At 42.5% G+C, this 23,092-nt stretch overlaps 1 protein-coding gene across 5 annotated transcripts in view; it reads left to right on the top strand.

The window, feature by feature from the left end:
* Nucleotides 1–23,092, top strand: part of LOC309705671 (mitochondrial adenyl nucleotide antiporter SLC25A23-like) — a 49,484-nt gene that overhangs the window by 1,636 nt on the left and 24,756 nt on the right. The window contains exons 1-8 of one of the 5 annotated variants that reach the window (XM_082531595.1): nt 240–390; nt 813–866; nt 959–1,018; nt 1,182–1,229; nt 5,819–5,942; nt 6,044–6,131; nt 10,539–10,650; nt 10,950–11,108. In XM_082531595.1, coding sequence (XP_082387721.1) covers nt 358–390; nt 813–866; nt 959–1,018; nt 1,182–1,229; nt 5,819–5,942; nt 6,044–6,131; nt 10,539–10,650; nt 10,950–11,108 — 678 coding nt within the window. In that variant the 5' untranslated portion in view covers nt 240–357. Of the gene's footprint in view, nt 1–239; nt 391–812; nt 867–958; nt 1,019–1,181; nt 1,230–5,818; nt 5,943–6,043; nt 6,132–10,538; nt 10,651–10,949; nt 11,109–23,092 lie in introns of those variants that run through there. The other 4 variants (XM_082531592.1, XM_082531591.1, XM_082531593.1 and 1 more) reach the window with 4 other exon arrangements.

The raw sequence follows: 23,092 nt of genomic DNA, 5'->3' as shown, positions 1-23,092 counted from the left end.
TGCTAAAAGAAATTTAATTTGTAGTTCTAAATAAACTCTAAATGCATTTAGGACGTTTTTTACTCACTTTATGTCTCTTCCACGATGTTATTTCTCTCTCCAACAACATAGGTTACAATTAGATTAGCATGACCAATTAGGCGATGACGTCATTTAGCGACTTCTAGCGACTTTTAGGACAACCAATAGCGATTTTCCTTACTGAGGAGTTGGCAACACTGCTTGCGCTGCGAGGAGGAGAGGAGGATGGCAGCAAAAAGGAAGAACCTGGATATAAGTATTTTTCAAAGAAACCTGCAAGTCACTTAAAGCCAAATTAACTCATAATATGTGTCCGTCATAATAACGTTACAGGCTATGCTAGGCTTTGGCCCACATCAGTCTAAAATTGTATGTAACCACGAATAACGTGTTTTGGAAACTAACTGCACAACAGGCAGCACTATTAGTTATCTCAGTCTCCCAGAGTAGCATTTCTAATTTTGATTGAAACTGTCAGAGAAAACGGCAGCTTTGAGCAAGCCAGGATATTAGTTTACAGAGGCTGTTAAAATTATATGTCTAACATTAAAATGTTGGTGACACAATAATTTCATCCTAATGGTACTGACATATTCATAAGGTTAATTTTTGAGACAAAATGTCATGAGGTAGTCTTGTAGTGCCACCTTGTAGTGCAGTTTGCACAAATTGTTTTAAAAATGCACTCACCCTACAAACATTACTGATGAGTCAAGATCTGCACAAATTGACAGAAACACCGAAGCAGCTACTCATTTTATTCTTATTGTCATGTATGTCCTATTTGTCAGGTGACAGAAGAACCAACACAAAGCTCGGAGAGTAATGGTGATACAAGATCACAGGTGAAATTGGATGATGACTTGTTGGTTCATTACTGTATTTGAAGCACATGTGTGACTGCATGTATTTGGAATGTCTCACTGTTATTTATCAGGTGACAGAGGCAGCTCTGCCATGCTGTAGCTCGGACAGAGGTGAAGAGGTGAGGTCACAGGTGACTGACTGATGATTTGGTGCTGTAGATTAAATAGTATTTATTATCATGACAATTGTTAGGCTGCTGATGTAAATTGTTTCATTAGTGTATATTTGACAAAGAATCTGAATTGACATGTCTCACTTTTTATATGGCACGAATCCATGTGTTATTTTATCAGGTGGCAATATGTCGTAGTGCAGTCAGAGGGGAAGAGCCAGGGCCAAAGGTGAGGCACATCAAGCACAGAATAATAATTGTAATCTGAGGATAAAACGCATGTACTGAGGCTGAAAGAAGCTTCAGTGCTCTCAGAAGACTAAAAAGATGGCTAAGGTTAACAATGACTCAAATGAGATTAAACAATGCTGCTGTATGCCATGTCCACCAGGAGAGACTGGACAGTATAGATGTAAAACAAATATGCCAGCAGTTTGTCTCAGTTAACAAGAGGAGAAGGCATGTGTTTGGCTCCTTCACATAGTGGACATTGAGTTGTTGTGTGGGACACCAGTAGTCCATGTCTGTTGCTGTAACAGTAGTTCATGTTTAGAATAGAAAATCTCAGCTCACTGATTTGATCGGGGCAATTGTGTGCCTAAACTGTTGCATAATTTTGCTGAGAGATCTTTTACTTTGTGGTAATCTTAAATGAGTAGTTTTATGGACAAAAACCACCAGGTCATTCAGTGTTCCCTTAGGGCCAAAATATAACAGATGTTGGTGTACTATAACTGAAGTAATGTTGTTAAGTCCTTAAAGTCATATTCTTTTATTGTCATGACTGTATTTGAAGCTATTTTTATTTTTGTATGATACCTGATTTATATGGATTATGGCTGAAGTAAACTAAAGCCTAAAATACTTAGTCATTTGTTTAATAGTACTTTAACATTATATAAGTCACATATAAAACTATGAATTGTGATTTTAAATGGTTTAAAAGCACGTAGAATAGCACATGTAGGCAAGTATATTTCTCCTCTTTTTATTAAGAAGCAAAAACCAAAAGGAAAAAAAAGAAACAGGGCAGAGTTCAGTGGTTGAATCATCCGTCCCCACCAATGCCAAAACCAAATCTACGCCCTTGTTGTGATGTCTTACTGAGGACACTCGACGTCAACGTGGTACGTGGTAAAAGTTATGTCTCTGAACAGAAGAATGAATAGAAGAAAAGAACTAACTTTTGAAATCCTGATCGTGGAGTACTTAAAGAAAAATAATATAAGGGATTGAGCTACTTTATGCTGGGGAGTCTAACAGCTGCATCCCCATTTTAAACCAATGTCAGAAATGGCAACAGTCTGTTGAAATAAATCAACTTTGTCACACATTTAGCAATAAGTCCAAGTTTAATGACATTGCTCAGTTTTTCTTGGACTCAGTAAATGAACTTTTTCTTCATTAGCCATTCAAATAATACAGGGGATGCTATACGCTTTATATATGGACTTCTGAAGATCCACAAGATGCATGTGGGTTATACCCATGAAAACCTTGCCAATCTTCTCTGCCAGTGACAAAAACGTATTCTGCTACTGACTCTTGTTGGGTGCTGTTTATTGAGTTGGATAATTGAAGACATATTGGCAAATAAAGAATTTGTTAATTTAATAAGCAAGGGCCTCGGTATCATATGGAAGAACAGCCTGGCACCTCCCCCTCATGCTGGTCACCAGCTTGGTCACACACTGCTGTGGGATGGCATTCCACTCTTCAACCAGCTTTTTTGCAAGTCAGCCTGTGTGATTGTGTTAGTCATTCTGGCTTGAGCAACATGTCCAAGCTGATCCCACAAATGTTCAATGTGGTTGAGATCAGGACTGCAGGTAAGCGATAGCATCCTCTCCAAATTCTGGTGGTAGTGTCCAATAAACTCCACTCTGTGGGGGTGAGCACTGTCAAAGTTCAGTCCCAGACTGTTGAGATATGGGATTGCCATAGAGATGGCCTCCAATGATGATAAATCTTGTTTTTACAGTGAGGGAGATGCCGCTGAACACAATCACACTGTCTCCAGCAAAAGCTGTTACCAATGAACATAGCATTCTCTGCATCTTCTCCACACTGTGATCCAACTGCCATAGGCAGAATCTGGACTCACATAAGGTTCCTCCACATTTTCAGCTTCCAGTGAACATGTTGTCAAAGCAAGAGTCAATAGCAGACTAAGGTGTTTAGTATTGGCAGAGAAGATTTGGTAAGTTTTTCATGGACTCATCCCACATACTCAACTCTGCTATTCAACCCACAGATATATTTTCCTTACAAATGTGGCACCATTTAAAGGGAAATAACAGGCTTTCCAGTATAAGATTTATTGCCAATTAATACAGCAAGAAACAATTGAGCATGCACACATTTTCTTACTCTTTAAGAAAGTTTAGTTTTGTTTGCCTCAAGACATAGCTCAGGTACTGAAGCTGGGCTTTATTTACCTTACTTACTGTCAGTGTTGGTCAAGTTACTTGAAAAAAGTAATCAGTAACTAATTACTTATTACTTGACCAAAAAAGTAATCCCGTTACTTTACTGATTACTTATTTTCAAAAGTAATTAATTACTTAGTTACTTAGTAACTTTTTAAAAACACGATTTACAACCTGAATAGGTGATAAAGCGATAGATCTTTCAGCCCAATTCTACTTTTTCTGCATAATCCATCATACAAAATGTAATCAAATGGAAAAGTCTCCTTTTAAAACTTGTTTTATTAGTTTTAATCTTTTAACTTTATGCATCAAGCAAAAATTTAATTATATGCAACATTCTCTGACTGGAAGAAATTTGTTTAATATTTAAACCTATTTTCTACACATTCCAGCACATAAAATAATTTTTTTGTGTGTTTTTACACTCACTCTTTCAAATAGATGCAAGTAAAACACAGCAGCAAATAAATAAAGTCAAAGACTAGCGAGAGAAGTGACTGAAGAAGAAATACTCAGTGCATCATGGAAATTGCGCAGCAGCCTTTACCTGTTGCAGCATAACTAAGGGAGGATTCAGGGTCACCTGATCCAGCCGTAACTCAGCAAAAATGAAAGTTTGAAGCCTAATCTTAAAAGTAAAGATAGTGTCTGTCTCCTGAATCCAAACTGGAAGCTGGTTCCACAGAAGAGGGGCCTGAAAACTGAAGGCTCTGCCTCCCATTCTACTTTTAAATACTCTAGGAACAACAAGTAAGCCTGCAGTGTGAGAGCGAAGTGCTCTAATAGGTGATATGGTACTATAAGGTCATTAAGATAAGATGGGACCTTGTATGTGAGGAGCAGCATTTTAAATTTGCTTTCAGGAAAGTTTTCAGGAAACACTGTGAAATGTTCAGTTTCTAGGCCATATGTCAGAGCAAGATCTAGAGTGTGAGAAAAGTAGTGGGTGGGTTCTTCTACATTTTGAAAGAAGTTAACTGAGTCTAATAATAAATAATAACACTGCCCTGTTAAGTATTTTTAAATGGTAAATGGACTGATTCTTATACAGCGCTTTTCTACTCTCCCGGAGTACTCAAAGCGCTGTATACAACAAGCCTCACTCACCCATTCACACCCACTTATACAAGCACTTCTAAACTCAAGTGCAACTAATAAACATTCATGCACATTCACACTCCGATGAACGCATCGGAGGGCAATTTCGGGTTAATATCTTGCCCAAGGATATTTGACATGCAGACTTGGGGAGCCAGGAATCAAACCACCAACCTTCCCATCAGTAGCTGATCTGCTGTACCACCTGAGCCGCAGCCACCATTTTTAGCATCTACATTGACGTTAAAATCACCCACAATACTTATTTTATTTGTGTTGAGCACTAAATTTGATAAGAGTGAGAAATCATACAGAAACCTTGAGTAAGGCATGGTGGGCAATAGATATCAACAAATAAAACTATTTTTGAGTTTTCTTGGGTGGACAAGGCTAAGCATCAGGCTTTCAAATGAATTGAAACTCCCTGGGTCTGTGGTTGATTAAAAAGCTGAGGTGCAAAGCTTGCTACCATATCCTCCCTTTGCCTGTGGTTTATAGATTCTGACATTTAGTATAACTCTGGGGTGCTGATTCATTTAAACTAACATAATCATCATGCTGTAACCAGGTTTCTGTAAGATTTGTTAATCAATTATTAATTGATGTGCTAACAGGCACTTAGAAAAGAGAGATTTAAGGTTTAATAATCTAGATTTTACTGTTTTACTTGTTGCAGTTGAGAATAATATGTTGTTCTTTCTTTGTCTTTTTTTGTGTTTAAATCATTTTTGCTGATTCAGTCCAGTAGTGAAATTTGCTAGTTACCAGCACTAATGTCAGGGCAGTACACTGATTAGTGTGTATTTCCTGGATAGCTAGTTAGCTAGCACTTTTACTGTATCATGCTGCTGAGTGACTGCTACTCGTCAAACACATTTCATTGCAATATTGACCCTGTGCTAACTTGCATATGACAAATAAAACTGAAAACTGAAACTGAAACTTTTATGGTTAGCTACGTTAGCTAAAATGGTCATTCGCTCTGATTCTTGCTGCTGCTCCTAATGAGGAATTTCTGTGTGTGTATTGATTTTGTTAATGTACTGAACAAAGTTTTGAAATAAACTCACCGTGGCTCCCTGTGCTCTGTGGTTGTGAATCCAGCATGGTAGACAGGACAATGGAAATGGACTGGCTGACTTCAACTCTCTTCTCCTCACTATTTACACTCCCTGATCCCACCGTTTGCCCCATGTCATTTACATTGTGAACACATCCTAATTTAAGCCTTTTTTTGGCTTTAATTCCCTGTTTACTCTGTGCTTTCTCTCTTTCTCTGGACTTACAGATAGTCCTTGAGAGCGACACCAACCATGATGGTCTGCTGGATTTCCAGGAGTTCTCTCAGTACCTCCAGACTCACGAGAAAAGACTCTGGCTCATGTTCCACAGACTGGACCGTAACAATGACGGTGTGTGCATGCTTAACACACAGTAAATACACCACCCATAAATAATCTCTTTACAGGCCCCAATTTCCAATGCTGTTTGTACTTTCTGATGTGTTTGGTAGGGCAAATTGATGTGGGGGAGATCCAGCACTCACTACAAAAGCTTGGAGTGGAGGTTACCATGGAACAGGCCTCCAAAATACTGCAGAGGTACCATGTCTGAAATGGAAATTTGATTTTGTTTGTATTTCTTTACACAGTGATCTATTACAGTCAAGTCTTCTCTATAGTTTACCTCATAAATCCCTCCATAAACTGCAGTTGGTTCAAAATACAGCTGCTCGTATTATTTCCAGAACTAGATCCACTGAACATATAACACCTGTTAAACAGCTCCATTGGCTCCCAGTTCACCTCCGTGTCAATTTCAAGATCCTGCTTCTCACTTTCAAAGCGCTTCATAACTTTGCTCCTCCATATCTATCCGAGCTTCTCCATACATACTCACCCCTTCGTACACTCCGCTCTTCTTCAGCTTCCCTTCTGTCAGTTCCACCTGCTCAGATTTTACACCATGTGCCATTGTAGCTGACTTGGTTGAGCAGGTGATCCATATGCCAAAAGTCTACAGGTGCCTGGGTTTGATTCTATCTCCCTTGTGCTCGCCCTACTTTCCAGTATAAAAAAGGTTAAAACTACATAAATGATTTAAACTCAACTGGCTAAGTCGGAGGATTAGCTTTGAGGATTAAGGGAGTTTACAAAGCCAAAGATTTTGTGGCAGTGGCATTTGTGAAGGCCGCATCTTAAACAATCAGTAGCAGTTAGTGATAGAACTGAACTTTCAGGTGAGTTTCCAACTGGAGAAGGGCCCAGGGACAAGGCTGGCATACAGATGGTTAGCACGTGAGGGGATTTAGGACACAAGAAGTGCACGTAATAGTAAGGATTTAGAAAAGCAGCTACTTGACTGCTGTAATCAGAGGATGATGAAGTGTTAATATCAAAATATTACTAACAGTGAAAAAGAAGTGCACAATAAAAGAAAATAATATTAATGGACTTGGGTTGCAAGATGGCACCTGTGTTTGGCTGTGCCTCTGTCTATGTGTTTGTTTATTTTACATATTGTGCAAGTATTTTTGGTACAGTTTTGCCCGGTGTCATCTTCCTTTTAATATATGATGCATCTGATAAAATCTGCTATGGATAATTTTCAGAGTCAACAAAATGAGGTTGTTTTTCCAGTGCTGCTTGAGCACTTCGCCTTTGCTTAGGAGGCTTCGTCAGAGGAAGCGGGGGAAAAGAGCTGGTTTCTTTGTACTACTTTGTCGGCTTTGGAGAGAAGCAGGTCTTTGGGAGCTTTACTCCTGGGCTGCTGCCAGTCAGATTCACCTGAGGCTTGTTGAGGCTGGCCTGTTTTTCACATTGTCATCTGAAAGTGTGGAAAGCCATGGGAAAAATCTATTAAAAAGAGGCCTGTGTTGAGCTGGAAGGCTCAGGTTGATCAGGGTCAACTGGCCTCCTATACCACCGGAGTGAAGGTGTAATTTGGCAAGCCTTGGATTGCTTTGGAGTGCTTTGAGTGCTCAGAGTAGAAAACCACCATATAGGAACCAATCCATCTGCCATTCGCAGATATGGGCAGAGAAGCTGCCTCTGGCTAGGAGATGTGGCCGTCTTGAAACAAGTATTTATAATCTTGATGGCCGAATTACATGAAAACTTGTTTTAAACAGGTGAGAGGGAATGATGTCAAACAGATGGCACCTCCAACAACTTGCCTCACACATTATTGGATCTAAGCATCCTTAGAAAGTAAAGTCTGCTCATCCTCATCTTGTACAGCGTCTTGTACACTGTTGGTTCCTCCAGTCAGGTGAAGTACCTGTAGCCGTCCCCGTTTTCTAACTCTTCACCCGCCATGTTGATGGGCCTAGTTGCAGTGTTTTTTTCCTCCGAAAGTCAGCCAACATGTCATTTGTGTTGCTGAAATTCAGAAGGAGGTGATTTCTTCTTTCTTCTTAATACATCCAACCACTGCAGTGTCATAAGAGAACTTCTGCAGGTGGCATGTTTTAGTCTTGTAATGGAAATTTGAGGTGGACAGGAATGGAGACAGGACTGTCCCCTGTGGTGCCCTAGTATTACTAACCACCACATCAAACAGTGGTACAAATTAAGGGCTCTCTGACAGATAGTCAGCAATCCAGGAGACAATAGAAGTGGTGAGGCCCATCCTGAGCAGCTTATTATTTAGCAGAAGTGGGTGGATGGTATTAAAGACACTGGGAAAAAAAACATGATTCTAAAAATGCCACCAGTACCATCCTGTTAAGAGTGAGCATGCTGAAAGAGGTAGATAATCACCTCCACAAGAGGGTGGTACGCAAACTGAAAGGGGTCAGGGGATGTTTCACCTGCAAGATATGATGGGCAAGAACCACTCTCTAGCACCTTCATGACATGTGACATCAAGGCATTTGGTCTGAAGTCATTAAGGCCAGAAGGAATGGCTTTCTTCGGTACCAGTACTAAACATAACGTCTTCCATAGTACACTCAACAAAAATATAAACGCAACACCTTTGTTACTGCTCCCATTCCCCATGGGATGGACGTAGAGACCTAAAATTCATTCCAGATACACAATATAACCATCCCTCCCAAACAGTGGTCACAAATCAGTCCAAATGTGTGGTAGTGGGCACATCTGCTATATTGAGATAATCCATCCCACCTCACAGGTGTGCCACATCAGGATGCTGATCTGACATCATGAGTAGTGCACAGGTGTACCTCAGACTGCCCACAACAAAAGGCCACCCTGGAATGTGCAGTTTTGTCTCACAGCAAAATGCCACAGATGCCACAAGCAATGAGGGAGCGTGCAATTGGCATGCTGACAGCAGGAATGTCAACCAGATCTGTCGCCCGTGCATTGAATGTTCATTTCTCAACCATAAGCCGTCTCCACAGGCGTTTCAGAGAATATGGCAGCACATCCAACCGGCCTCACAACCGCAGACCTCGTGTAACCACACCAGCCCAGGACCTCCACATCCAGCAGGTTCACCTCCAAGATCGTCTGAGACCAGCCACCCAGACAGCTGCTGGAACAATTGGTTTGCACAACCAAACAATTTCTGCACAAACTGTCAGAAACCGTCTCAGGGACGCTCAACTGCATGCCCGTTGTCCTCATCGGGGTCTTGACCTGACTCCAGCTCGTCGCCGTAACAGACTTGTGTGGGCAAATGCTCACATTCGATGGCGTCTGGCACGTTGGAGAGGTGTGCGCTTCACGGATGAATCATGGTTCACATTGTTCAGGGCAGATGGCAGCTGAGAATGTCCCAGTTCTTGCATGGCCAGCATACTCACCGGACATGTCACCCATTGAGCATGTTTGGGATGTGCTTGACCGGCATATACGACAGCGTGTACCAGTTCCCACGAATATCCAACAACCTCGCACAGCCATTGAAGTGGAGTGGACCAACATTCCACAGGCCACAATTGACAATCTGATAGACTCCATGCGACGATGTGTTGCACTGCATGAGGCAAATGGTGGTCACACCAGATACTGACCGGTTCTGGGTCCCCAGACCCCCAATAGCGCAAAAAACTGCACATTCCAGGGTGGCCTTTTGTTGTGGGCAGTCTGAGGTACACCTGTGCACTATTCATGATGTCAGATCAGCATCCTGATGTGGCACACCTGTGAGGTGGGATGGATTATCTCAATATAGCAGATGTGCCCACTACCACACATTTGGACTGATTTGTGACCACTGTTTGGGAGGGATGGTTATATTGTGTATCTGGAATGAATTTTAGGTCTCTACGTCCATCCCATGGGGAATGGGAGCAGTAACAAAGGTGTTGCGTTTATATTTTTGTTGAGTGTATAATGTCTTCACCTTCACCAATTGCTATAACAGTGATCAGACAGGAGACAAGAGGATGCAAAGGGGTCTGCATGGGATCCTACAGCCATGTTGGTGTAATTAACTGGGAATGCTTTTTATTAGTGAAGAAATCTTCCACTTAGGTTGAAGAGATACTGCAGGGGGCAGATGGTTGGGCATCACAGGACTTCAGGACCCTGGAATTGATGCAGCCAAGGGCCTGGAGCTTTAATTTAAACCCCTTTTCCATTAGTACCTACTCGGATCGACTTGCCACCGTTCGCCACAGTTTTCAGGGTTTTCCATTAGGTGATACTGTAATAATACCTGGTACCAGATACTAAAATAGTATGTGCTCTGAAGGGGTTCTAAAGCAATCTGAAGAGGTACTAAAATGCATGGCACCAATTGGCCGGTCAGTGGCATGACTCAATGAGTTATGAGAGCGTCTTATTCGCCAAAATCAAAACTGCTATTTTTTAAACCCGGCATCAAGGGAGATGGCATAAAGGGGGCAAATACTCTTTCACAGCACTGCATGCTTGCCCGTATGGTGCTTTTGCCCATGGCCATTTGGGACCCTTGAGCTCCTGAATACATCTGTTATACAAATGTCAGAAGATGTGATGTCACTTTGTCATCCAGTTAATGAGGGCGAGAAACAGTGAGCATTAACCGGCCCTAACCTTCTCTCTTTCTCCCAGTATGGACAGAGATGGGACTATGACTATTGACTGGAATGAATGGCGTGATCACTTCCTGTTCAACCCTTTGCACAACATGGAGGAAATTGTCCACCACTGGAAGCACTCCCATGTAGGAGTGGTTTTTTTTTGTTTTTGTTTTTCACTTTTAAATGTTATAAATGATTATAAATGATTAATAAATGTTAACATCCTGACAGTATTTATATTTTCATGCTAATGGGTTATTAGGATGAAAATATTTGGTCGTATTTGGCCAAAACATAATCAAGTTGAACTGTGAACTACACTGTTTTCATTCATACCTCATATAGATGTAGATTATGTAACAGTTAGCATGTGTTGGCAAGATGCAGTGGCGAAGAACGAGCAAACACAAACACAGTTTCTATCTTTCTAATGTTGTTTTAGATGTTTGACATTGGGGAACACCTGACAGTGCCTGATGAGTTTTCAGAGCGGGAGCGGCAATCAGGTTTGGTATGGAGGCAGCTGGTTGCTGGAGCCATGGCAGGGGCAGTGTCCCGGACAGGAACTGCTCCACTGGACCGTCTCAAGGTCTTCCTGCAAGTGGGTATTCACACTGTCCTGCCACTGATACACACATTTAGTTTACTATATAATGACCTGAAAAGAGCCAGAGACATTAGTCGACTTAATGCTCTGTGTAATTTCCAGTGATTGTTGTTATTGCTACACCCAGTCCTTAACGGACACATATTGTGAAACTCCACCTCTGTGAAGAGGTTTTTTTTCCAAAGTATGAGTTTTGAACATTTGAAGCCTTCTTATAGCCTCTTCAGCAACAAGATTACCTTCCAGCTTTACAGCAATTACTTCCCCGTCTTTGTATGTGCATTCTGAGTAGATGCTTCCATGTGGTTGTTCACACAAAACTAAAACAAAGATGCCAACAGGTAAGAAGGAAGAAAAACATTAATAAACATTGAGAAAAAACCACTAGATGATCCATTAGAAGTTCAAAAATTCCATATGAACACCAAGATTGGTCACTTTTGTCATTGGCTGTGTGTGGCAGGCAGGAATGGAGGACCCAAATACAGTCTCTCTGAGGCGAAAAGTGAACTCCAAAACAGCTTTATTGCTGGACACAAGGAAAACTAACTAAACTGAGGAGTACAAAATAACCTAGACAGACAGAACGCAACGTGAATGAGGGAGAACGCAACGGAGGACAGAAGAAACAAAGGGCTTAAATACACGGGGAACACAGCTGGGGCTAACATCACACAACGAGACAGGACACAAAGCTGAACATAACACGTGAGACGAGGAACCTTCAAAGTAAGTGAAGCAAAACAGAACATGGCCCACATGGAAGTAATGGGAACACAAACTGACATACACACACAGACGAGACCAGAAAATAACAGACGTGAAAACACAAGTGAGACAACGAGACACAAGAACACAGGGAAGGCACCATAAAAAAACTGAGAACTACACATCAGGAATACTAAATATAACTAGGGGAGCTAGAAATACAAAACTAAATAATAGAAACACTAAATCAAAGAACGTAGATGAACAAAACCGTTTTCAGAAGCCACTGGGCAACTGTGGGTGCTTCTGACTTGAACCAGTAAATTTTTATCATTTTTCTTGCAGTCATGAGGAGAAAATTTAGGAGAAAGCGCTGCTCATAGGAGAAACCATCAGGAAAGATATCCCAAAAAAAGATAAGAGTATCCATTGGGAGGTTGACTGACAATATGTTTTGCATAATGTTCTTAATATCCATCCAGCTCTGTTGTATGCAAACACAGTCCCAAAAGAGATGCGTCTGGTCCCCCCAAACCCCACAATTTCTCCAACACTTATCACCAGAGATGGGCAGTAAAAAAATTGAAAAAAGTTGGAAAAAGTAACGCGTTACTGTAATCTGATTACTTTTTCAAGTAGCAAGTAAGGTAAGGGATTACTATTGCCAAAAAAGTAATTAGATTACTGTTACTTTCCTGTAAGCACGCTGCGTTACTGCATTACTAAAGCCGTGATTTTTTTGCGAGTGTCTCATGACAATGACGTAAGCGAGTGCAACGTTCGTTGCAACAGCTGTGTGCAGATCAACAATGGATAATATGTAGAGTGCGGGAGAGCTTATGACCGTGCAGCGTTTAACGCGTGGAAGTACTGACCTTACTTTGAGTTTGATTCCGTAAAAAGTGACAAAAACATTAGCGTCCACTGTTCACTGCGTGGGAAGAAAACTTATTTTTACAGCAAAAAAAACCCCTAAACTTCAGAGCAAGCACCGAGTATGCTGCCACGGGAATGTGAAATTCACAGAGAAACTCACAGATTCTTCCACTGACCGCTGCGGCACACCTGCACCAGGGCAAACCTCCGCCTGCCGCACTCCTGCTAAACAGGTGAAAATAGAGCAACAGGACCGCTGAGTCTTTGATTTTATTTATTTTCTACTGTATTTCACTTGCATCTATTTGAAAGACTGAGTGTAAACACAAAAAAAATATTTTATTTTATGTGCTGGAATGTGCAGAAAATAGGTTTAAATGTTAAACAAATTTCTTCCAGTCAGAGAATGTTGCATATAATTACATTTTTGCTTGATGCATAAAGTTAAAAGATTAAAACTAATAAAACAAGTTTTAAAAAGAGACTTTTCCATTTGATTACATTTTGTATGATGGATTATGCAGAAAAAGTAGAATTGGGCTGAAAGATCTATCGCTTTATCACCTATTCAGGTTGTAAATCATGTTTTTAAAAAGTTACTAAGTAACTAATTACTTTTGGAAAAAGTAATCAGTAAAGTAAAGGGATTACTTTTGGGGTAAAGTAATCAGTAATTAGTTACTGATTACTTTTTTCAAGTAACTTGACCAACACTGCTTATCACTGACACTACTTTTGGAAAGAAAGGTTTTCAGTGGAGTTCTAAAATCTTAATTTAACCTTTCTCCGCCCACCTCTCAAAACTCAGATCTGACAATGATGGAAGGAACTCAACATTTCCATTTACGGGAACAGCTTGAGACATGGTTGAGTCTGACCCTTGGTTGTGTAATCTGCCAGATAAATTTAGATGTAATGCTTTCTAATAATTTGAATGCAGACTGTGGGATCAAAATGGGTAGGTTCTGAAATAGGAATAATAGGCGTGGAAGAATATTCATCCTTATACATTCAATCCTCCCCATAAGAGTGAGTGGGAGTAGGTTCCATCTGTCCAAGTCCCTCCTTGAATAACCGATCATAATTGAGTGCAAGTAACTGATTGGTTTTAGGAGTAATAATTATCCCCAAGTATCTGAAACCCTGTTTAGAGTGTCTAAAAGATACAAGATGATCTAGCTGTGTGGGCCAGTTCCCAACAATCATTAATGTTGCGTCTGTGTTTCCACATGCCCCGCTAGTTTAGAGACTTATTCCTCATGAAGAACACAAGACATAACAGAACATCTTCAACCGGTCTTTAACTCGCTAACGAGGGAAGCCTTGGTCAGAACCAGGCGGTGGAGCAATGCTCCTCTCCTTTCTCTAGCCCAAATCCTCTGTGAGCAACACAAGGTGGTGAATAACACACCCTTGGTAAATTCAAAAACCCAGAAAAATTGGCTGGCGTGGGTGGTCAGGATCAAAGGAATGGCTTTGATCCTACTGCTTGAACTAAGACTTTACAAATTTAAGAACCACAATGACAACATTCAACAATTTGACTTAACAATTAACGCCTCAGATTTGTTTGTATTTATTTTATAACCTGACACTGTACCATAATCTTTAAGATTGCTCAGAAGGGCTGGGACAGAGGTGACCAGATTCTCTAAAAATAGCAAAATATCATCTGCGAAAAGTGACAGCTTATATTGTGTATTGGTTTCATTTCTAATTCCTTGTATGAGAGGGTTGGATCTGATCAGTTCAGCTAACGGTTCAATACTGAGAGCAAATAAGGACGGCGCTAACATTTCACCCTGTCTAGTGCAGTGGCCTAGAGAGAAGAAGTCAGTGGCCATTAACCCTTACCCGAGACTTGGGATTTTTATATAATGTTTGGACCCATGAAATAAAAGTGACATTGATGAAGTATTTTTCAATTACATGTTTCAGCTTATATTATTGAATCTCATAGCGCTGCATACACACTTATAAAAGGTGAAGTTTTACTTGATATTTAATATTGCATTGTAATAATGTACACCTTAGTTTGCCCTTGTGTTTTTCAGCTTTGTGCATTTATTCCACTTACTTCTATGCTCCTGATGTTCCCTTAACAAGTTCTTCCTGTTTCATTTTTTAATATCCTATCTAATCTAATGTATGTTGCATTTGGGTTTGTTATCTAGTTTTCCTAATTAGTTGCAGTTCCCTGGTGTTCCCATCTCCCTAATTACCTTGTGTGTGTTTATAGCCCTCGTCTTCTATAGTTTATTATATATTTATCATCCTGTTTATTGTTTCCTGTGTTCACCTTAGTTTCCTAGCTCCCAGTATTTTCCCAGCATTGTTTTATGGATTCTGGTTCTGGTTCAATAAAAGATTTCACACCACATTGCTGCTCACTTCTGCCTGTGTGCTTTGCAGAGTGTCATAGCCTTCTGCACATCCCATTCATCCTGCTATAGATAGGCTTAAGCTGCTGTTGGATCGTTGCTTGTGTTAAGAAACTGAAGACACTTTTAGTCAAAGCCACCAGACTCCACTGGAAAAAATGACAATTTTACCTGCGATGCAAATAACCTGTTGTTGCCTCGATCATTTTTTGGGTGACTGATGTTTTAAGACAGTAATTCTAAAATCGACTGTGTTAAACAGTCACACAGTAACCTTGTGTCCTCCAAGATAAAGTTAGAGTTTGGTTTCATTTTTGTTCCTGTAAGTTGAATCTGGTGGGTTTAAGAGAAATACCTCTCCGTCAATCACAGGGCTCTTCCTGAAAGACAGAGATGCAGACATTCTAATTTGATTTAGAAAAAGAGGACCAAACTAGGGGTTAACATTAATAGTAAAAAAAATGATCTGTGTGGTATTTTGGGCTGAAACTTTAAATATACAGTAACTTATGACTATGATTTATTTGTCTGGAAGTGGTATTTATTGAGACATTCAGGTAAACAGTAGTCAGGATTGTATTGCTCTTGTATGCACATATCTTATGCTTGTACTGTGTGGCAGCTGAGCATCAGCCAAAGCAGTGATGACACAACATCAGACTGTCCTGCACTATTGTTATACTGTTATATGTTGTACATACTTCACACTACAAAGTCTGTCATTATGACAATAGCTCATAATGACAGATGCCTGCAAGCTGCATGCATCATATTTTAATAGAACGATCTGGATATAATTTTGAGGCTATGGGCTAAATAATCCACCCCTAGTTATACATATGTCACATATATTTTATAACAGCTGAGAGAAGGGCACAAATACTGTATGCTTGAGTATCATAATGACAACAAAGTTGACTTGGATGTGATGAAGTTACTAGTTCCAGTCCAGTTTTTACATGTTAGCTTAGCTAATAGCCATCACCATTTTGTCCGTCTGTATCTGGAAGTCCCACAGGATCTTAACTCGGTCATTCTCCACCACCCTTGAGGGCGTCTCCCATTTTGACCTCGGGACTTCCAGGCCATACTCGGCACAGATGTTTCTGTATACTATGCCACTGTATACCAGCCACTTGGTTATGGCGTTCAATGTATGCCCTGCCTGCTAGCATCTTGCACCCTGGTGTTATTTGCTGGATTGTCTCAGGGGCATCTTTACACAGCCTGGTGTTATAGACCCCAGCCTCTATGGATCTTGTGTTCAGAGTTTGTTCCTGTGCGGCCATGATTAGTGCCTCTGTGCTGTCTTTCAGTTCAGCTTTCTCCAGCCACTGGTAGGTTTTCTGGATGTCAGCCACCTCTGCTATCTGCCAGTGGTACATAAAGTGCTGGGGCCTGTCCTTCCATGATGGTTCTTCCTCTTTCTCCTCTTTCTTGGGTTTCTGCTGCATGAGGTATTCACTGAGGACCCGGTTGATTGGGGCTATCTTCCTGATGTATTCGTGGATGTTCGTTGTCTCATCCTGGATTATGGTGCTGATGCTCACACTTCCACTTAGCATCCAGCCTCAGGGTGCTGGACTTGGAGTGAAACCCTCCATGCATGGTCAGGAGCTTCCTTGTCTTGATGTCAGTGGCTTCTATCACTTCCTTTGGCCAGCTTATTATCCCAGCAGGTTAAGGATCACAGGCTTTTTTTGTTTTACCTTTTTAACCATCAAATTTTATAATATGCAATAAAACAAGAATCTACAACTTTCTTTTTTTGCTCAAATGTTGCTGTTAGAACTTAAATTCATATAATTCATAAATTCATATAAATCACTAAAATATTTTTATAATTATCAGAGAAAGTTCATTTTGGTGCTTATCAGTTTTCCTATACATATCAGTGAATGTGTAATTGAGATGCATTAAATTAGCAAGAAAAGCACTATGAATTTCAGCCAGTTTATTAATATTAGTTTAAAGTGGTTAATGTGCTGACATATCACCAACCTACTCAGTGCAGCACCAGTGTATCTATGTCTACATTAATAACATTTGAAGTTATTTCTAAGCGATTTGAAGAGTCTGTTGTAGTGAGCAGAGTTTCCTCTGAGTCAGATGAACAATAAAACAAAACAAAACAGCAAAACAAAGCAACACTGGGGTGTAGAACCTTAAAGATAAGACAAAGATGACAAGAAAACCAGAGAGAGAGAAAAGAAGAGAAACAAAGTGAAAATGAGACAAAAATCAACAAAGCAGCATATTCTTAAAGAGAAGTAATGCACTGGCTAGCTCAGCAACACCAAAAGGCCTGTTCTTCTTCAACAAACATGTAGAAGAACACCAAAAGAGAGGTTATACTTTCATACCATCTGGCTCTGCCGAGAACACACTCAAGGAAGTAAGCATATCATTGTCAGAGTCTGCAATCAAGAGCCTCGTTCATGAACGTAAATATAAAAGGTCCAAACAAGGACTCAAGAACAGGTAGAGCAGAGTAGACTGTTCCAGAAAAGCATTGAAAAGAGCCTTCTCAATTGTGAAAAAGAAAACAATATTTGGACATAAGAAAGATTTCCTTGTGCCAGAATGATGGAAAGAGGAAAAGTATCAAAAAGGCTGTGAACAGCTCTTCAATATAATCTATTAAATATGGCAGAGGAAGGTCATTACTGTTTATTGATAGCAAGAAATGCTCTTGATTATTAATGGCTGTTAAGTGAATAGCACACTAACATCCATAGGCTGCACTGATATTCACTAACAGAAATGAAGCAAACCACATGGTGGGTAGTTTGAGTGGGTGGTTGGGCTGTTCACAGCAAAAAAGACACAGAGCCAAGTATGTGGTGAGAGCTGGAAATATTTTAGTCACTTAGGTAACAGTGGGTATTTATCCAGGTTTAAATCTGTCCTCGTTGCCCTCATGTCTTCATGTAAGCATTATTTCACTTTGTGTCCAGTCACAGTGACTACAATCTGCAGATTTGTAGCAGATGCATGAGCTGCTTGATTATGGCAATCACTGTAACCACAATGTGGCAAGGGTGTGGCCCAGGAGGCATCCTTGTCAGATGCCCAAACCACCTCAGCTGGCTCCTTTCGATGTGGAGGAGCAGCGGCTCTACTCTGAGCCCCTCCCGGATGGCTGAGCTTCTCACCCTATCTCTAAGGGAGAGGCCAGCCACCCTTCGAAGGAAGCTCATTTCCGCCGCTTGTATCCGCAATCTCGTTCTTTCGGTCACTACCCACAGCTCGTGGCCATTGTTGAGGGTAGGGACGTAGATCGACCGGTAAATTGAGAGCTTCGCTTTTACACTCAGCTCCCTCTTCAACTGTCGATCTCTGGCTCCAACCAATTACCCTCAGGGGTGATATAAGCTGGAGAAGAGCAGTGTGGAAGAGGAAGGAGAGGTTTCTGGTGGTTTTCCCTCTGTGCTGGTCAGAGTGGGCTACTGACTTAGGTGTGGAACAGCCTGCTGCGTGTGACCAGCCTTCTGGTGTGTGGCTCTGGTGTGTGAGTAGTGCTTAATTGAGCAGTGATTGCCCATGAGTGATGGCGGCCTTCATTAGTTTGTGTGGCCTGCCTGGATATTGTTTGTTAGCAGCGTTGCTGTCTCTTTCTGTTGAAGCCTTATTGTTGCTTTCTTTGTTGAGTGGTCATTACCACTTTGGGTTGACCTCCCTGATTTCTTATTAAAAAGCAGCGGTGCTGTCTCCTTTTGTTGTTGCCATTTGTAATTATTGAGGTGTTTGCCTACAATAAAGATCTCTTTTATATTAAATACCTCTGCCTGGCGTTCTTTTCATTCCACCTGGATCTAACTGTTACTGTCCCCCACCCTCATCGCCTAGCATTTAAGAGGGGACGTAACAAAGTGGGGGCTCGTCCGGGATCGGAATGAAAGGAATTGGGTTGATTACAAGTGCGTACAGGTGTTTGTGTGTTGTGTGAAGGTCATTTGGCAACTGCTGCTCTCCCCGGCTAGCACAGGGGAGTGCCTTGCGTTGGCCGCGGGATGTGTGGGCCATCCTGCTACAGTGCAAGCTGGTGGGCAAGGCGCAGGAAGTTTGTTCCTCGTTGTCCGCTGAATGCAGCTTGGACTACGACAAACTGAAAAGTGCAATCCTGTTAGCCTATGAACTAGTTCCCGAGGCTTACAGGCAGCGATTTCGGGGGCTGAAAAAGGTGCAGGGTCAATCCTTCCTGGATTTCGCAAGAGAAAAGAGTATCCTCTTTGATTGGTGGTGTATGGCCTGTAAAGCTGCAGACCTAGCTTCGGTACGGGAATTGATTCTCATTGAGGAGTTCAAAAATTGCGTCACCGAGCGGATGGCGGTATATCTGAATGAGCAGAAGGTCTCTACGTTGCAGCAGACCGCGACCCTGGCTGACGAGTTCGCACTCGTCCATAAAACCAGTGTTGTTAAGCATGAGCGACGCGACATACTAGCAAAGGCTAGTGGTGAGCAAGACACAAGGAGAGAGGTGCCTGTGCCTCGTCCCAGGTCAGACCGGAAATGTTTCTATTGTTTTAAATCCGGCCATTTAATAGCGGATTGCGAGGCCTACAGGCAAAGACAGCCAGTTTCAACACCACGTAAACCAAAAGGGATAGGGCTGATTAAAAACGCTTCTTCTGGTAGTAGACCACTTAGCACTGAAACGCCTGACGAATGTTTTAAACCCTTCATTTTCAAAGGAGCGGTGTCACTCTCTGGTAAGCCTGGAGATGGGCGTAATGTGACCATTCTACGTGACACAGGTGGTTCACAGTCCCTCATACTGGCTAGCGCCCTTGCCTTTGATGAAAAGACCGCCAGCGGCACTGATGTTATTGTTAGAGGCGTTGGAATGACTTATGTGCCAGCCCCCCTCCATTGAATTTGGGTGCAGAGTGACCTGATAAGCGGTGTTTTTCCTGTAGCTGTGTGTCCTTGTTTCCCGATTGATGGTGTAGACTTCATAATGGGCAATGACATTGCAGGCGGGAAGGTTTATCCTACCCCAGAGGTCATAACGACCCCTGACCCAAGCCCCTTGCCAGATGCTTTAAACCGGCAGCACCCGGATGTATTTCCTGTAGGTGTTCTTACCCGGTCACAGGCCCATCGGCGGGGAGAAGTGGTTGACTTGTCAGGGTCAGTGGTCGGCTCTATGCTGGAGATGGATGTGATGCCCTCGGAGGAGGAGGTGGGTCCTGATGCCAAGGAACTGGCTCAAGAAGTGGCTGAGCCTGCTCCTGAACTCGCAGCCCCCCCTCTCCTCACACGGGAGGCCCTTATTATCGCTCAGAAAGAAGACCCGTCGTTAACCAAATGTTTTGCTGCCGTAGATGAGAGTGATCATCCGACAGGAGACAGGAAGCAGACGTTTGTTGTTTTTGATGGATTGCTAATGCGCAGGTGGACTTCAAAGCCAGGGGAGGACTGGAGTGTAGTCCAACAGATAGTGGTCCCGGCTAGTTTACGTCAGCACGTGCTACAGTTAGCCCATGACCATTCATGGTCAGGACATTTGGGGATAACTAAAACATATGACCGTATTCTGCAGCACTTCTTCTGGCCGGCAATGAAGACAGATGTTGCGAAGTACTGTAATACTTGTCATACGTGTCAACTGGTGGGCAAACCAAATCAAACTGTGCCCCCCGCCCCACTATGTCCAATACCAGCTGTTGGTGAGCCATTCGAGCATGTTTTGGTCGATTGTGTTGGTCCGTTGCCAAGAACACGAGCAGGCAATCAGTTTTTGTTGACCATAATGTGTTTGTCCACGCGGTTCCCCGAAGCAATTCCTCTGCGGAGGGTCACCACTGCAAACATTACTAAGGCGCTAATCAAATTTTTCACCACCTTTGGTCTTCCAAAAACAGTGCAAACAGACCAGGGAACTAACTTCTTATCTCGAGCATTCAAACAGACTTTAGCTTCCCTGGGCGTCTCTCATTCTGTGTCTAGTGCTTATCACCCAGAGTCGCAGGGTGCACTTGAGCGTTGGCACCAAACACTTAAGGCTATGCTAAAAAAGTACTGCCATGACACGGGCAGAAGCTGGGATGAGGGTGTCCCCTTTGTACTGTTCGCAATACGCAATGTTAAGCAGGAGTCCTTAGGGTTCAGCCCAGCTACACTTGTGTTTGGCCGCGAGGTGCGGGGTCCGCTAAAGGTGTTGAAAGAGAGGTTCCTTAGTGGGGGTGCTCCAAAAACTAACGTGGCAGATTTTGTAAAGACATGTAAGGATCGTTGGCAACGTGCTACCTCATTAGCTAAAGAGGCCCCGTGTACTGCCCAGGCGTGCATGAAGACGTGGCATGACAGAAAGGCTGTGAAAAGGCATTTTCAGGCTGGGGACAAGGTTTTAGTGTTGCTACCGGTGCCTGGTTCTGCTCTTACGGCCCGTTTCGCGGGACCGTACGTCATAGTGAGGAAAGTGTCTGAGACAGATTATGTTCTCAGTACCCCAGAGCGCAGGAGGAAAACACGCCTGTGCCACATCAACATGTTAAAACCCTACCATGATAGGGAAACCCATGAGACTGTTGCCAGTGCGGCAACCTCCAGCTCTGTCTCCGCCACCGTGCTGAGTGTAGAGGCCAGTGCTGACGACGATCTGCATATTGTTACGACCCGTCTAGGGCCAGGCCATAACATGAGCGAGGCACTCGCTTCCCCCCCAAGACCCAAGCAGTCACACGAAACCAATCCGTTAGATATGAGGTGATTTATTTACAATGTGAATAAAGAGAACCAAAACGGGAGTGTCAACACTTCAGGGTGAGCCAAGGCCAAAACAATAAACAAAACAAACCTACACAAATCCCGCACCCCTGACCTTACCAAAACAAAGTCAAAAATAAAGACAGAGTCTGACCTCCTTAACTAACTCAAAACAGGAGAAAACGGGTGATCAAAAGAAATGGCAGCTCACCCCTACCCACTCCACTTCCACAACTTTCAAGCGTATACTGCAGCCAGCGGCTACCACAGGACTACTGCTGGGTGATGAGGAGAAACGCGAGGGCCTCTCCCGCTGTAGCACTCCAGCCTCCTTTTAATGGGCGGGTCCTCCAGCTGGATCCAATCACGCCGGGGCAGTATATCCACGCACCAATCGGAACAGCGCCCTGGCACAGCTAAATTAACATAGAAAAAACACAACACCTGCACAAACAAACACATGGACATACAAGTTCGTAACACCCCCTTCCATAAGATTTAAACAATCCTCCTATTGTTTAATTCCTAAACTACAAAATTGCTCTCGACAGGGCGTCCGCGATGACATTTTCCGTCCCTTTCTTATGCTTGATCTGCAGGTTGAAGTCTTGCAAAAGAAGGGACCAACGCATAAGTCTCTGATTTGAGTTTTGCATCTGGGAGAGAAATACCAATGGGTTATGGTCAGTGAACACTTGAACAGGGATAGAGCTGGATCCGATATACACCTCGAAATGCTGTAGGGCTAACAACAAGGCAAGGGCTTCCTTTTCAATAGTACTGTAGTTCATCTGATGTTTGTTGAATTTTTTTGAGAAGTAACAAATTGGGCGATCTACGCCGCAATGGTCCTCCTGCATAAGGACAGCTCCTGCACCAGCCGCACTAGCGTCAACCTCGAGCTTGAAAGGGGACATGAAATTTGGTGCCGTAAGAACAGGGGAACTGCACAGTAATGCTTTCGCAGACTCGAAAGCAGTCTGACAAACAGGCGTCCACACAAAAGGCTTCACCGGACTGATCAAATCGGTGAGAGGAACGACAACAGTGGCAAAGTTCTTACAAAAACCCCTGTAATAACCACACATTCCTAGAAATCGGCGCAGCGCCCTTCTCGTTTGTGGGACTGGAAACTCAACGATCGCCTGTATTTTCGCGGTCACCGGCAGTATCTGTCCCTGACCCACCTGTTTTCCCAGATATGTGATGGTGGCTCTGCCAAATTCACATTTGGCTAGGTTTAGCGTAAGCGAGGCTTTCTGAAAACGGCTGAAAACGAGGGAGAGTGTTTGTACGTGG

The sequence above is a fragment of the Aulonocara stuartgranti genome, assembly GCF_965226115.1.
Source record: "Aulonocara stuartgranti genome assembly, chromosome: 4".
NCBI classification, from domain to species: domain Eukaryota; kingdom Metazoa; phylum Chordata; class Actinopteri; order Cichliformes; family Cichlidae; genus Aulonocara; species Aulonocara stuartgranti.
The sequence above is the reverse complement of the archived record's forward strand: the minus strand, read 5'-3'. Positions and strand labels throughout refer to the sequence as shown.